We start from the raw sequence: 14,417 nt of genomic DNA, 5'->3' as shown, positions 1-14,417 counted from the left end.
AAACTATTTTCAGCTTCCTTCACTGTCCCAAAGTATTCGATTCCTCTCCCATTTGCATATTCTTAGTCCTTCAGCCTAGAATAATATGCCCCTTCTACGCCGTCTACTCAGCACACGCTGTAAGCTCCTACTTACATTAAAGTACAAGTATACCTTTTTCCTGCAGTCTTCCAGGAACCACTTGAAAAAATTAATCACTTCTTGGCAATCACCACCACACTTGGATACATGTCTGTTAAAAAATTTACCACACTGCATTTCCCCCCACAGGTCTCATTTACTGATCTTTGAGTACTTTGGGAACAAGTTAACTATGTTACCTTTTCTGTTTGTTTTTCATGGTTGTATCGGCTATGCCTAACTGAAGACTGGCTTAAGGCCCATGAGGAAATGTCAGTTGCATGAATGAACGAAGATAAAATGACAGGATAACCACTAGCTCTAAATTTTCAACAGGGAAGTTAAAGGAAAAGAAAAATTCTAAATAGTAATGGGGATTGAGGAGGCCTCACAAATTTCATGACTTGAAGCAGCTAATGAATGTTTTTCTTCATCTCCTAAATCATCCCCCTAGATCCTCCGTTCCCTTCTAGTGATTTCGGAAGGTTCAATAAATAAATTATTAATTAAACACTAATAATAAAACAGCAGAGATGAGGAATAGGATGGGATATACAAGAAGAAACAAGGACTTTGGTAGTGTTTTGTTTCTTAAACTATGGGAAAAGGTAGGCAGGTGAGGATTGTGTTGATCACTATAGTTTTTACAAGGTCTTAAAATGCTGCTTTACATTTATATATATACATTTATATACAGTAGTGAATTCAAGTAACAAGGGCTGGAAAATACAAACTTCTGAAAAAAAAATCACCTATTAAATGTAGAGATCATATCCTTAGTTAAATTCTGAGCACTCTGAAAGCACCTGAAATGTGATACCTGTGGTAACTGCAAATACACACATAACTGCATATACACGTATACTTTAGCGTTCTCAGCTATAGAAGAAGTGAACTAAAGACGTCACTCTCTTCCCGAGTTCTCAAATCCGGTGGGAAAACCCCTACATGAGCAGTAACGATTGGTATCATTATAAAACACGGGTTTTTATTATGTCTGGGTATTAAGTAGAAAACAAAACTGAATTTAAAAAGTAGTTCCACTGACTAACAAAAGCATTCTGTTCAAAGTAAGGCTAAAACTTTACCTATGGTCATTAGCCCCCCCCCCCCCCCCTTTTTCTTTTTTTGGTCTGGGTATTTTCTCTCTTCAGAAGACATCACCTCTCATTCTTTCTGACTCAGAAGGTTGTACAACTTCTTGGCCCTTTGGACTTCCAACTTCCAAATGTCTCATGTCCTGTCCCAGACTAATCACGGCCACGCAACCTCCTGTGCAGAACCAGTAGCACTGAGTTCTCTAACACCTAAGAAAGGAATAAAGGATTCGGGATGCAGATTTCCGTGTATCTCGTGTATCTCGCAAGACTACTCATCCCCGAGGGTGAGGGAGCAGGCGAAATCAGACAGAACATGAAGGCACACTGGCTTAGAGAACTGGGCGGTAAACAAAGCATCAGTAACAAGAACTTAAAAAAAAAAAGTTGATAGGTTTCTGGGCGCACACTTACGGGGCAAGACACAGACTACAGACGGCAAAGGCCTGCAAAATGCCTCCAGGTATCACTGGGTGCTTTTCAATTTGCTTCGCTAAAATCCACAGATTCTTAGTTTGGACTCTGGGATCCCAAACGCCTCTTTTCACTCCTCGTTTCTCCCACACGTCCCGTCTCTGCTGCACCTTCTCCCAGGCTAAAATCCCGAGTTTCTACCCGCCCCCTCTAGAAAAATCACTCCTCTGCGTCTCAGAACCTGAGTGTCCACCGACAGCCCTGCCTCCGGCTGTCGCCTAACGCGGGCCAGACCCTCCTCCGCGGAGGCGAGGCGCGGCACAGCTCCATCCTTCTCACCTTGGTTACAAAAGAGGCTCCACAGTTTAGCGAAGATCAGCCCCATCATGAGCACCTGGGCGGGCCGCGGGGTCCCTCAGCAGCAGGTGCCGCCGCGCCGGGCCCCCCACCACGGCGCCGGCTGTAGGGAACCGAGGAGAAGCCTACGGAGACCGCGCGGCGACGGCACCGGCTGGCCGACAAGCCTCGATCCGCCGCTCAGCCACCGGTCCGAAGGCACCGCGCCGAGTCCCTACCGGATAGTCCTTTGTTTCGAGCCAACTGAGCCCAACGCCGACCCGTAGTACCCTGGGTCTGAACCCACCTACCCACCAGAGCTTCAACCAACCCCCAAGCCCCGCCTCCGCTCCGCCTCCCCTCCGGATTCCCGACCACCCATCGCCGGAAGGACGGGGCTGGACGCCGGCGCGCTTACGTTTACCCACGCTTTCGACGTGGCGTTTCCTTCGGTTTCACTTCCGGGGGGCGGGCTCGAAACTGCCCGCTGAGTAAGAGGTTTGGGTGCGTGGGAGTGGGAGTTACCCTAGGTGAGCATTTAGGCTGGTCACGTTCCTCTTCTTGAGTCTCTGCTGTTGGGCAAGTGCGCGCCCCCGCGTCTAAATCTAGAGGCAAGTGCAGCTCCTCTGCCGTTTGTTGGCCTGTGACTGCATAGAAATAGTGTTCCTTTCGCAACTGTCATCCTGGGCAGGCAAGTTTGGGTTCTACCGCGAATCTTAACTCGAAATAGAATTTCTTGGGAGACGATCCATGGAATGCCGGTAGCCACAAAGTTCAGTTGTGCGGTTAACTTAAAGCTGCCTAGTTGCCACGCATTCAGAATTTTCATGGAGCCCAAATCCACAAAATAAAGTAAAAACAACCCCTACAACTATTCTGAAGCATTTACTTCCTTTGATTGAAATGGAATTGCAGTAATTTCTCCCGTTCAATAGAGGAAAAAGCTCCAAGTGATGTACCTACAGCAAAGAAACTGAAATTTTAAGGAAAAGGTTTAAACACATGTATATTATGAACTTAATACTTGGAAGAACTGTTTGCAGCTGGAATTGAGTTCAGTTTATTTCTTGGCTAACCTTTTAAGTCAAAAAGCCAATTCTCTACGTGTTTCGATTTCGCCTTCTAAGTTTTTTGAGTATAGTTGTCACAATGTTAGTCTGGTGTCAAATGTACAACACAGTGATTCAACATTCAGTCTTACGCTATGCTCACCACAAGTAACTACCATCCGTCACTGCATTGTACGCTATTACACAACTCCACCTTCTGTTTCTTGTCAAGTTCCAACAAATGGAAAAGCTTCACAGCGTGGGATGAAACCTAATGCCCCTGAAATCAGTAAAGGAGAGAACTTAATTGAAAGGACTCTGGGCTTGCATCAGGTGGTAGATTTTAACTCCGGTAGCAAGGCATTTTAATTTTAATAAGCCAGACTTTCCTTCGCTGTACAAAGAGAAGTGAAATGTATAACTCACGAAATCCTCCTAGTGCTATGATTCAAAGATCCTTTAGGACTTTTACACGGTATAATATACTCCAGCTTTCTCATTTTAAAGACAAGCATGATCTCCCTTATAGAGGAAAAAAAGGTATGTAATGAGCCTATGTAAATTAGTTTATCTGTAAGGATCATGAATTGGCTCCAATATAAAGGATCTTGTGTTTGTGTAAACAGAGACTTTAAAGGGATATTTTTAATCATAATTTCATTATTAATTAAAAAAACTTTAGATTCTGTAACTTAGTTTCTTGAATTGTTAAATATATATATATATATTAACTACAGTCAACTATTTTCTGGCTTATAAATATCCAATAAACAGCTTCTGAACTAAAGCAGTTTTCTTGCAGAACTTCCAAACAAAAAATTACTTGTTTCTTAAATATTTTTATGATGGTGCAATGATACTTTAGAAAGTAAATTTGAATTATTTTTTTCATTTTTAATTAAGTGGTGGAATGAATATATTTGAGCAGGCCTGTTGATATTTTTATTGGTTCTACTCTTTCAAAAGGTCTGAAACTTTTTTTTTTAGAGTGATCTCTATACTCAGTGTGGAGCTTGAACTTACAACCCCCAAATCAAGAGTCACATCTCAATCAACTGACCCAGCCAGGTGCCCCAAAATGTCTGAAACTTTTATGTCAAAGAATGGTTCTAATTTTTATCATCTTCTCTAAAATTTGCCTGAAAACAGGACTGCTGAAATATTTTTAAAATATTTTTTCACATTAGAAAGTGTTATTTGCAGGTTCAGGAATTTGACATTTTTATTAGCTAAGGAAAGAAAACTAGTCACAACTGAAAAATGAATATAATTGATTAACAAAATACCATTGTGCATTATCTACACAGAAATCATGCTGGCATATCAGAATTATCTTTTACAAAAGATACAATTTAGTTAATATCGTATACTTGTATTATATGTATGATAGTAGGAATGCTTGTCAATAATTTAATCAAACTAGAGAATTTTGAATAATACACTTTTCAAATATAGTACTTAAAAAACAGAACCCTTTATTCTGAAAACCTCCCTTCAAAAACTTTTTAAGACTAATTTCAGTGTAGCCCTTCATCCAAAGAAGGTATCGCTGTTCTGTGAAATGTTACTATTTAAATAGAAGTATATTTCAAATTCATGAAATAAGAAAAAGTCATGAATAAAGGAGCGAGATAATACTGTCATTAGATTACTTTCTGAAGTGTTAATTAGAAGTAATTTCCTTTAATTAAATCCAAACGCCAGTAATATTTTTCTCCAGTTCACTAAAGTTTAAGAAAAAGATAAAAAATACCGTATATAAAGCAAATCAAAGAAATGAAAATTTCAAGAAAAAAAGGACACATTGAATAAGTAGGGAATTAAAAATGACAAACTGTAGCTACTGTTCCTCAGAAGGAACTAATTATAAACCAACTTTAGATAGTACTTAGAAAAATGGCTACAGCAGGAGATGAATTCAATTTATTACCATTAACCAAGATAAACTGTATGCATGGCTTGAACCACGAGTCCAGGACAGCAGGTTTGACCAGCTAGAAATGACACTTTTCTTTTTTGTTTTTAATTTTTTTTTATGTTCTTTTATTTGTTTTTGAGAGACAGAGACAGCGCGAGCAGGGGAAGGTCAGAGAGAGGGAGACACAGAATCGGGCTCCAGTCTCTGAGCTAGCTGTTAGCATACAGCCCGATGAACCTACGACCTGAATCGTGAGATCATGACCTGAGCCGAAGCAAGACGCTTAACCGACTGAGCCACCCAGGCGCCCAGGAATGACACTTTTCAAAAACAACCCTCCTATACAGTAAGATTATATCCACTTTGACTTTAGCCTCCAAATGAGTTGACATTGATAGATTTCCTGCCTTTCTAGACTTTTTTTTCTAATCCTCTCATACCTTCTTCATGGAATTGAATGTTTTGGAATATGTTTGGTTTTTGGTAAGCTTAAGCTTTGGAGCACCATGAACTGAGACTTAAGATTATAAGATTGTACCTAAAATTTTTTTTGCTCCCCCACATGGGGAGCCATATCATCCCACTGAGAAAATACAACCTAAACGACCCATACATGGGTATATTCCTATAAGGCTCTTCCTTTGCTTAGACAATATGCACTATGCCAACGTCAGATTTGTCACATGCTTTTCTTGGATCCAACCTGAGAACCTGAAGCGGTGTCTTCATGAACATAACTTTCACTACAGTAGTGTCTAGACAAGGATAGTCAAGTCCTCAGCACTGTTCACCAGTGAACTCATTTCCAGCAGAGACATGCTTTATCAGTTGTCATTCTCTAGTTCACATAGATGCCCATCCATTTACCTAGTCATTCAACATTTAAGTGCCTATTACATGGTAAGGCAGTGGGTATGCAGCGGGGGAAATGAAGTCTCTACCCTCGCAGAGTTTACAATCTAGTCCAACTCCTTCCTTCCTCTCTCTCATCTCCCAAACAGATTCCAACCATTATTGGTGCTAGGGCTGTAATGCTGAGGCTGCATAAATTCCTCTGGAAATGCCTGATCTAGACAGTTTTTCTAATCACTTTTAGATGATTCAGCCACGGAAAAATCCCATGAACTTACTGAAGAAGTACACCATGGTGAAAAGAGTTGGTATTCGTTTTAGAAGACAGGTGTCTGTGGTCTTGAGCCTGACTTTCTCACTAATTGTGAGGCCACAAAGTTATTTCTGCTCGGGGATCCTTATTTTTCTCCTCCGTGAAAGTTTAGATAACGATAACCACATTACAGATTTGTTGTGCGGCATAACGGCTGTAAGTTAAAATAGTTCGTACAGAACCTAGTTCATTTATCACAGAACGTTAATTATTAAACTTTTTAAACATCTCTGTGTGAGACTTAAAGAGAAAAAAGACCTTAGAAAAAACCTTTTCCTGTACTTATGTATAAATGGCCACAGTGAGCTGCAAAAAAAAAAATTTAAGTCAAAGAGACAATTATTTTTAGCTACCTGTTCAATCATAAAATGTTTGACTCTCATTAGGTACCTTCTCCTTTTGAATCCCTTCCTTCATCTGTAACCCACAAATTATGCCAAGGGTCTCGGCGCCTTCAAGTATAAATGGACTATGAGACAGGTAACTGCTAGACTCAATGAATTGTAAATACTGGATTGTGGGTTCTTAAGTTTGAACCGATCATTCATGGATATTAACACACATAAACCCAGCTTTTGAAAATTTGAATAACTTCATTCATAGCTCAAGTCCGATTAGTAAGCAAGCGTCAGGGAGGTAAGGTAATTTCTAACATCAAAGAGTGACTTCTAGGTTCAAATCAACTGCCTTTCTCCTTTCTTTGCAGGTCACCCAGCGGGGGATTAACTGGACCGCTCCACTTTCGACTTAACCCACGCCGTTTCCTCATTTGCCCTGACACCCACCGCACCGCACGCGCGGGGCCAGGGCGCTCACCCCGGCGGCCGCCACCCCCAACCCAACAGCCGGCACGTGGGCGCGCCCCCGCCGCGCGGGGAAACTCCGGCGGCGTGACGTAGCGGCAATTTGCGGCGGCGGATTGGGGCCCCAGGGACGGAGCGCCGCCGGAAGTGACGCAAGCCGGAAGCGGCTTTCGGCCGAGACGTTGGGGGCGCGGTTTTGGAAATAAGATCCCCCAGGCTGAACGGGGTAGAGCAGGTGCGCAGCAATTTCCCAGGCCGGTTCACCACGGGGTCGCCCGTGTTTTTGTTTTTTGTTCCTTCCCCCCCCCCCCCCCCGCTCTGTGCTGTTCTTTGCAACGCGGGTGACGTGGCCTCACGGTGATTTCCGTGAGCGTCCCTGCAGGAGGACCGAGGACGGGTGTGGTGGAGGCGAGGAAGCTGCTCGGACCTGGCGACGCTCGAGAAAGCGTGGATGTACCTCCGCAAAAGCCGAATATAACTTGGAAAGAGCAGCGCGATTTTCCCGACCATCTGGTGGTCGCAGCGCGTGTGGCTGGTTAGTCACCGTCGACACGCTGCTCAGTGTTCGTTCGAAAGAGAGAAATCGCCGTTTCCCAGCATTTTTCTTGGAGGACAAAACAGTAGCAAACATGTCTATTTTTCCTAAAATATCTTTGAGACTTGAGGTTGAAAAGTATCTTAAAGAGGGTTTTATGAATAAAGAGGTAGGTCAAATAAACCTGGTAGATGATATTGACAAACATTCAAATATTTATACACTCTGGAGAAATAGAGAAAAAAAAAAGAAAGCCGAAAGCGAAACCTAATCCATAGGCCGTTGTTTCTTGCTGCTTGTTTTTTCGAATGTGAAAACTGCTGCTGTGTCCCCGTAGGGATTTAATGCTTTCGAGATCAGAGGTGAATGCGGTATATGTTTCAGCACTTAGGAATATGAAAGAAGAGAGGGGAGCAAAGTGGTTATGTGCCTGGCAGTGGGCATGGCACTGAAGGGGTTACAAGAATGAGCGGAAAAAAGGTTCCTGTTTTCGGGAACTGAGTCCCGCAGAGGAGGTAACACCTGCGCTGTGAGTGTGATAGTCTGGTGAAAGGGATACTATACTTTGTTAAGGCCTCAGATGCCCCCGCTTGTGCTACAGGACTTGCAGACCTTTACATCAGTATTAGCATTCTTTCCTTTTTCTTTGCTTGGCTTTTCTTTGCTTTCTTATTCTTTTTTGGTAGAGCTTTCCTCTCCATTTTAATAGGTGAGAGACCCGAGGGTCCAAAGAGTCCAAATTGACACAGCTATGCAGTAACAGGACTGAAATCTGACGCCTGAAGAGCTCAGGTACGATTAAAAAAGCAAAACCACACACAGATTTAGAATCCCGAGTCCTGGATTTATGTCCTTGCGCTTTGAGTAAATTATTTCATAGCGCTTAGCCTCCGTTTTCTTCTCTCTGGTGATTGAGGATGTTAAAAAATATATATTAATCATAAGAGAAAGGAATTGGGATGGCTCTGGCACATAAGTCCTCAGCAAACGCTTTTCGCAGTGCCGAACACAGAAAGCCTCAGTAATGTCTGATTACCAAGCTTGTGCCCTTTACATTTTACTCCCCTGCTTCTGGGCAGCTGTGTATTTCTCAATCTTTGCTTTTCTATTCAAAGTAAAGGCGCTTAAATGTTCATCGTGCATGGAGATATTATTGAAGGTAACTTTTTAGGTATGATTTATGCATTTTATTTCCAAAGATTATATTAAGGGATTAGACAGCCTGGAAAGAGAAAATACATTCTCTTGATTTCAAAGAACTTAAAACTATAGGAGCATATTAAGAGAAATAGAGGCCTTCAGTACTTTCCCCCAGCAATTTTAAAAACAGTAAATATTGCCTTATAAAAGAAGATCCAAGGGTCGCCTGGGTGGCTTAGTCGGTTAAGCATCCGACTTTGACTCAGGTCATGATCTCACAGTTAGTGGGTTCAAGCCCCATGTCAGGCTCTGTGCTGACAGTTAGCTCAGAGCCTGGAGCCTGCTTCAGATTCTGTCTCCTTCTCTCTCTGCCCCTCCCCTGCTCATGCTTTGTTTCTCTCTGTATCAATAATAAATATGCATAAATCAAAAATTTTTAAAAGAAGATCTAAGTGTCTATCTTTGACACCATCGCTACCTCAAACCCACTACCTATAAGTTACAAAAAGAAAAGCCATTACTTTGTAAAAGTATTGGAGGTAAAGGTCAATTTTAATAAACTAGAGGGAGTACCAGTACTTGAGGCTGGTGGGTTAGTAGGTTGGCAAGCGGTTTATGAAGATTCTGTGAGGCAGGGTATCTTCAGAGATCACAGAAATGGGGCGCTGGGTGGCTTAGTTGGTTGAGCGTCTGACTTTAGCTCAGGTCAGGATCTTGAGGTTCATGAGTTAGAGCCCCACATCGGGCTCACTGGTGTCAGCCCACATTCCGCTTCAGATCCTTTGTCTCCATCTCTCTCTGCCCCTTTCCTACTCACATTGTCTCTCAGAAATAACCATTAAAAAGAAAAGATGACAAAAGGGAAAATACATGTTTCGTAAAGCTTCAGTTGATCAAAGAAGAACTTGGTTTTTTGAGTCTTTACGCCTCCATTATCTGACGGGTTATCTTTGCTACCTGTCTTTTTTGGATGATATCTATTTGTTACATTAAACAAATCCCATGTTAAAAAGCTGAGGTAGATGATCTTTGAATGACAGTGAGTATCAATGTTACTTATTCAAAATATTTGTGTTGTAAAAGGGCTGCTAACCGGCTCATTCTAGTATATGAGGTAAGCAGGTAAAAGCTTGACAAAATGTTGTTAACAGTTAATACATTATAAATAGATAGAAATCTTGAATTTATATAAGTGTAGCAGACATTAATATGTTCAAAATGTTAACGATGCTTTGACGTTGAAGCAATGTTTTTTCCAAACCCTTTATGTCAAGCGTTTTGTTAGGGGTTAATTACCAGGATCAAACCCCAAAACCCAGTGAAGTGTTATATTCTGTTAGTGTTATTGACCCACAAACACTACAGCAAAATGAAATGGGACTGAACAGTTGCTGAAAGATGTTTCATTAGTTGAACAAATGGGTGATGGTATTCTCCTTAATATTTTTAGTTCATTAGTTCGTATAGGGACGTTTAGACACTAACTTGTTATTTTCCTCCTTTCAGGTTGTATCTGCTCTAGGTAAACAAGAAGCAGAAAGGAGATTTGAAACTCTGTTAAATCACTTGTCACACCCGCCATCATTTACCACTGTCAGAGTAAATACACATCTGGCCTCAGTGCAACATGTGAAAAACCTGTTGTTGGATGAGCTTCAGAAGGTATGTGCCAATTTTCTGGGTCTACATGTACAGAAAGGCATTTCTACAATCTAGGTCACGTTGCTCCCCACTAAATCCTATGAACTATTCCAATTTGACAACTAAGGAAATCGAAGATCATGAGTGTTCAGTTGTTCGAATGGTAACGTTCGAGATAGTAGTGTTAGAACTTGAACCTAGCACTTGTGATCCTGAACTTATTACAGTGACTGAATAGGTTACTCAGCTCTTGTGGCCTCCATTGCTTCATCATTAAAATACATATGAAGAGGTCCATTCTAACCCTAGAAGTCTGGTTTTGTAATACGTTCCTTACTCTCTAAACTAAAAGATGCAAGTATGATTAAAGGCCTCCTATTTATATGTTATAGGCTGTGTAACTAGTTTAATGTAGCTATAACTTAAGAAATCTTCAGAAAACTATCACTGTTGATTCACTTATTGTTTCTAATCTCATTGTATTTTTAGAATGTTTGTCATACTGTCTTTAAGAACAGTGTTATAAATTTTAAGTTGCGAGAAGATGTAGGAGAACCACAGGCTATGGGATCTGAGCGTCTGAGACCCAAACTAGGGTAACAATAAGACTTGTAGCAAAAGGAATCTGATTTTGAATTCTTGATAGTGATAATTTTATTGAGGGTAATGACATTAAGCAGTTCCTCTAAGCAACTGAATGTAACAGATCACAAAATATAAGCAGTTCTTCTGAGCAACTAAAATTAACACTTTTATGTGGTCATGCGTACGTTTTCAGGTAGTAGAAAGGAATGTTCTGAGGCCCATCACAAGCGTCTATAACTCCTGCAGATATAGGTTCTTTTCTTTTCTAGAAAATTATTCCTGGAGTCTAGATATTCTAGTGTTCCAGTCCAGTGGGGCCTATGGGATCTTATGGACTAGTATCAAGGATAAGGCAGGCCTTCACTGTGGATGGGCTTTGTGTCCCTTAAAGGTCAAGAGTAAGACAGAAGGTTCAGCCCTAAGCACGAGGTAGGAAATTGGTGGTAGAGCAGTACCTGCTTCTTGCAGGAAAGGGTCTCAGACTATATATTTTCTTTCTCCTTCCATGATCCAAAACTCATATGTGTCCTGAAGAGATGTCCCATATGGGATGATGGAGGAGCGGGTGCTTTGTCCCCAGAGTTCTCTGGGCCCCGTATGGAAATTTAATAATTTAAAATTCCACCTGGCTGGTGAGGATATGGAGAAACTGGAACTTTCGTACATTTAGGCAGGAGGGTCAAAGGGTTTGGCTTTGGAAGACAGCTGGGAAGAGATGCGCGTGCCTGGTTCTCCTAAGACTGAGTTGGCCGTGGCCCCTCTGCTCCTGGCCCTGTACCCATTGGTCCGAAGACCCGAGGATGATAGAGGATCCTGGAAATCCTGAGCTTTTGTCAAAAAGCGTTTCTTTCCCTTACCCAAACTGACATGGCGTCCAGTATTGATGGTTTATAATAAATTATATTCATCCCACTCTTTAACGTCCTGTTTAGAGTTCTTCACCGAAAGAGTACCACATGCAATTCTATATTGGATATGTGTTTTCAAAATAAGTCACTTAACGTAAATATGGGCTAGTTTTTATAAAGCCAAACAGTAAGCAAAATTGAACCTTATAAAGACAAGGAGAAAAATTAAATATGGAAAAAACATAGTTGTTTTGAAGTCTTTGTTCCACAGTATTATGTGGAATAAAATGAGAACATCCTAAACCAAGCTTCATGCTCTGCTAGATAATGACACCAAAGAGCTCTGTAAGTTGAAGTTTATCAATTATATTGATTACTTCGTATTTCTATTTATTTTTAACAGCAATTTAATGGATTAAGTGTTCCTATTCTTCAACATCCAGACCTTCAGGATGTCTTACTTATTCCTCTTATTGGACCTAGGTTTGTAACTTTTCTATTTTTAAATTAAATTCTTATAAAAATTTGTCATAGGTTTTTTTTTTTATTATTGGGTGATAACACCAAGTCTCTGTATTATCAGTCACTTCATATAGACGAGAATTCACAAATTCACAAATGCCAACTTCATGTGGAAGGTGTTACAAAAGACTAGGAATGGGCCCAAGTACCTTGAGAGTAATGCATTTTAGGTCCATTTGGTGCAGTGATTGGTTGTTTTTCCTATTTTTTTTTTAAGTTTGTTTATTAATTTATTTATTTAGAGAGGGAGAAGCAGAATCCCAAGCAGGCTCCGCACTGTTAGCCCTGAGCCTGCCGCGGGGCTCAAACTCCTGAACCATGAGATCATGACCTGAGCTGAAATCAAGAGAAAGATGTTTAACCAGCTGAGCCACCCAGGTGCCCCAGTAGTAGAATCTCTTAAGACATATAAGTAAACAAATGAAGTGACTTAGAAAGTAGGAGGGAAGGGGCGCCTGGTGGCTCAGTCAGTCAAGTGTCTGACTCTTGTTTTCGGCTCAGGTCACAGCAGTGCGGAGCCTCCTTAGGATTCTGTCTCTCTTTCTCTTTCTCTCTCAAAATAAATAAATAAATAAATAAATAAATAAAGCTCCCATTGCTAATATAAAACTTATTAAAATACAAAGCAACGTATTACCTACATTCATAGCTGATAGGTTTGAAAATTTTATTCATTAATTCACAGTTACATTAAATTATCGTGTATGTTCTGTAGAACAACATTCTACTCATTTGTGTATTTGGAAGACATGTTTGAAAATTGAAGGAAAAAAGCCTTTCATTTTATAATAGGAGTTCATTTCCCAAGAACATTTTTAAATCCATAATTATGGTTTAATTTTTTTGTACCCCTTTGAGTTTGATTGAATAGAAGAATGCTCATTTTGTTAAAGCTTTAAATAATTTAGTAAAGCAGTCAATAGCAGAGCAGTGGTTTAGTAAATTAAGATTTATCTGTGCATTGAAATATTATATGGCCTTTAATGGGGGAGAATTATATGTACCAATAAGAGAAGATAATTCACAGTTATCAAAAAGGGGTTGCCATGCATAGGATAATTACACTTTTGTGTGTGTGTGATTACAAAAACAACTATACATTTATGTATATTTATATTTAGAAAGAAGTCTGGAGGCTTTAACATACCCAGCTACTTTTTTAAAAATAAAGTTACTTTCTTTAAGTTTATTCATTTGAGAGAGGGAGAGGAAGAGGGAAGAAGGAGAGGGAAAGTCAGAGGGAGAGGGAGAGGAAGAGAGGGAGGGGGAGAATCTGGAGCAGGCTCCAAACTGTCTGTACAGAGCTCTGTGCGGGGCTTGAACTCATGTCCTGAACTATTTTTTTTAATAATGGTATTTTCTTTAAGTTTATTTATTTAATTTGAGAGAGACCAAGAACTCCAAGCAGGTTCTGTACTATCAGCACAGAGCCTGACTCAGGGTTTGAACCCACCAACCATGAGATCATGCCTTGAGCTGAAATCAAGAGTCAGATGCTTAACCGACTGACCCACCCAGGTGCTGCCATACCCACTATTAATAGAGGTTAATTCTAAGCGGTTAACTCTGCAGAGGTTGGATTGGGAGAAAAGTGGTAAGAGGAGATTCTCACTTGTAACATTTCTGTGTTAGATTTACTGTAAGTATGTATTTCTTTTGCATCAAAAAGGATTTTGTGAGTTCCTTATTCTGTTTCTCAAGGTGAAATTTGCAGACAGTGAAATAGATCTTGATTATGTGTATCATTTGCTGAGTTTTCCCAAATTTGGATAGTATGTGTATCATTTGCTGAGTTTTCCCAAATTTGGATAGTTGTGTGGCTAAGACTCACCCCAGTCAAGATAGAAAGATGTCCATACTTTTCCCTAATTTTATATAAAGTTGTTTCGTTCTTTTTAATATCTGGATACTTAAAAAATTTTTTTATCCCTCTGTTGATGGACATTTAGTTTTTTCCTGTTTTTCATTATTACTAACAGTAAATATTCTTAAGATGTTTCTCTGTGGACTTGCATAAGCATGTGTACAGGATAAATTGGTCCCTCATGGAATGACTGGTACATAGTCTGTGCGTGTTTCAGTTTGAGACCTATTGCCTTTTAAAAGGGTTTACCAGTTAGGGGCACCTGGGTGGCTCAGTTGGTGAAGTGTCCGACTTTGGCTCAGGTCATGACCTCATCTCACGGTTGGTGAATTCGAGCCCTGGGTTGAGCTCTATGCTGACAGCTCAGAGCCTAGAGCCTG

General features: G+C 40.6%; 2 protein-coding genes across 10 annotated transcripts in view; one reads left to right on the top strand and one right to left on the bottom strand.

Annotated features, from left to right (window-relative positions):
• The window catches only part of ARL5B (ADP ribosylation factor like GTPase 5B), a 28,954-nt gene extending 26,485 nt beyond the window's left edge, over positions 1-2,469 (bottom strand). For 2 of the 3 annotated variants that reach the window (XR_003914236.1, XM_029953685.1), the window contains exon 1: positions 1,971-2,300. Coding sequence is in view for 1 of the 3 variants with exons in the window: in XM_029953685.1 (XP_029809545.1) it covers positions 1,971-2,019 (49 nt within the window). In the remaining 2 variants the exon portion in view is untranslated. Of the gene's footprint in view, positions 1-1,970; positions 2,301-2,385 lie in introns of those variants that run through there. The other variant, XM_029953686.1, reaches the window with a different exon arrangement.
• Positions 2,470-7,201: 4,732 nt separating this feature from the next.
• NSUN6 (NOP2/Sun RNA methyltransferase 6) overlaps positions 7,202-14,417 on the top strand; it is a 73,794-nt gene continuing 66,578 nt past the window's right edge. For 5 of the 7 annotated variants that reach the window (XM_029953135.1, XM_029953134.1, XM_029953131.1 and 2 more), the window contains exons 1-3: positions 7,204-7,606; positions 10,084-10,239; positions 12,055-12,134. In XM_029953135.1, the coding sequence (XP_029808995.1) occupies positions 7,532-7,606; positions 10,084-10,239; positions 12,055-12,134 (311 nt within the window). In that variant the 5' untranslated portion in view covers positions 7,204-7,531. Of the gene's footprint in view, positions 7,607-8,146; positions 8,230-10,083; positions 10,240-12,054; positions 12,135-14,417 lie in introns of all 7 variants that reach the window. The other 2 variants (XM_029953136.1, XM_029953137.1) reach the window with 2 other exon arrangements.

Source organism: Suricata suricatta, chromosome 10 (assembly GCF_006229205.1).
Source record: "Suricata suricatta isolate VVHF042 chromosome 10, meerkat_22Aug2017_6uvM2_HiC, whole genome shotgun sequence".
NCBI lineage: Eukaryota > Metazoa > Chordata > Mammalia > Carnivora > Herpestidae > Suricata > Suricata suricatta.
This window is presented reverse-complemented; position numbering and strand designations above follow the sequence as displayed.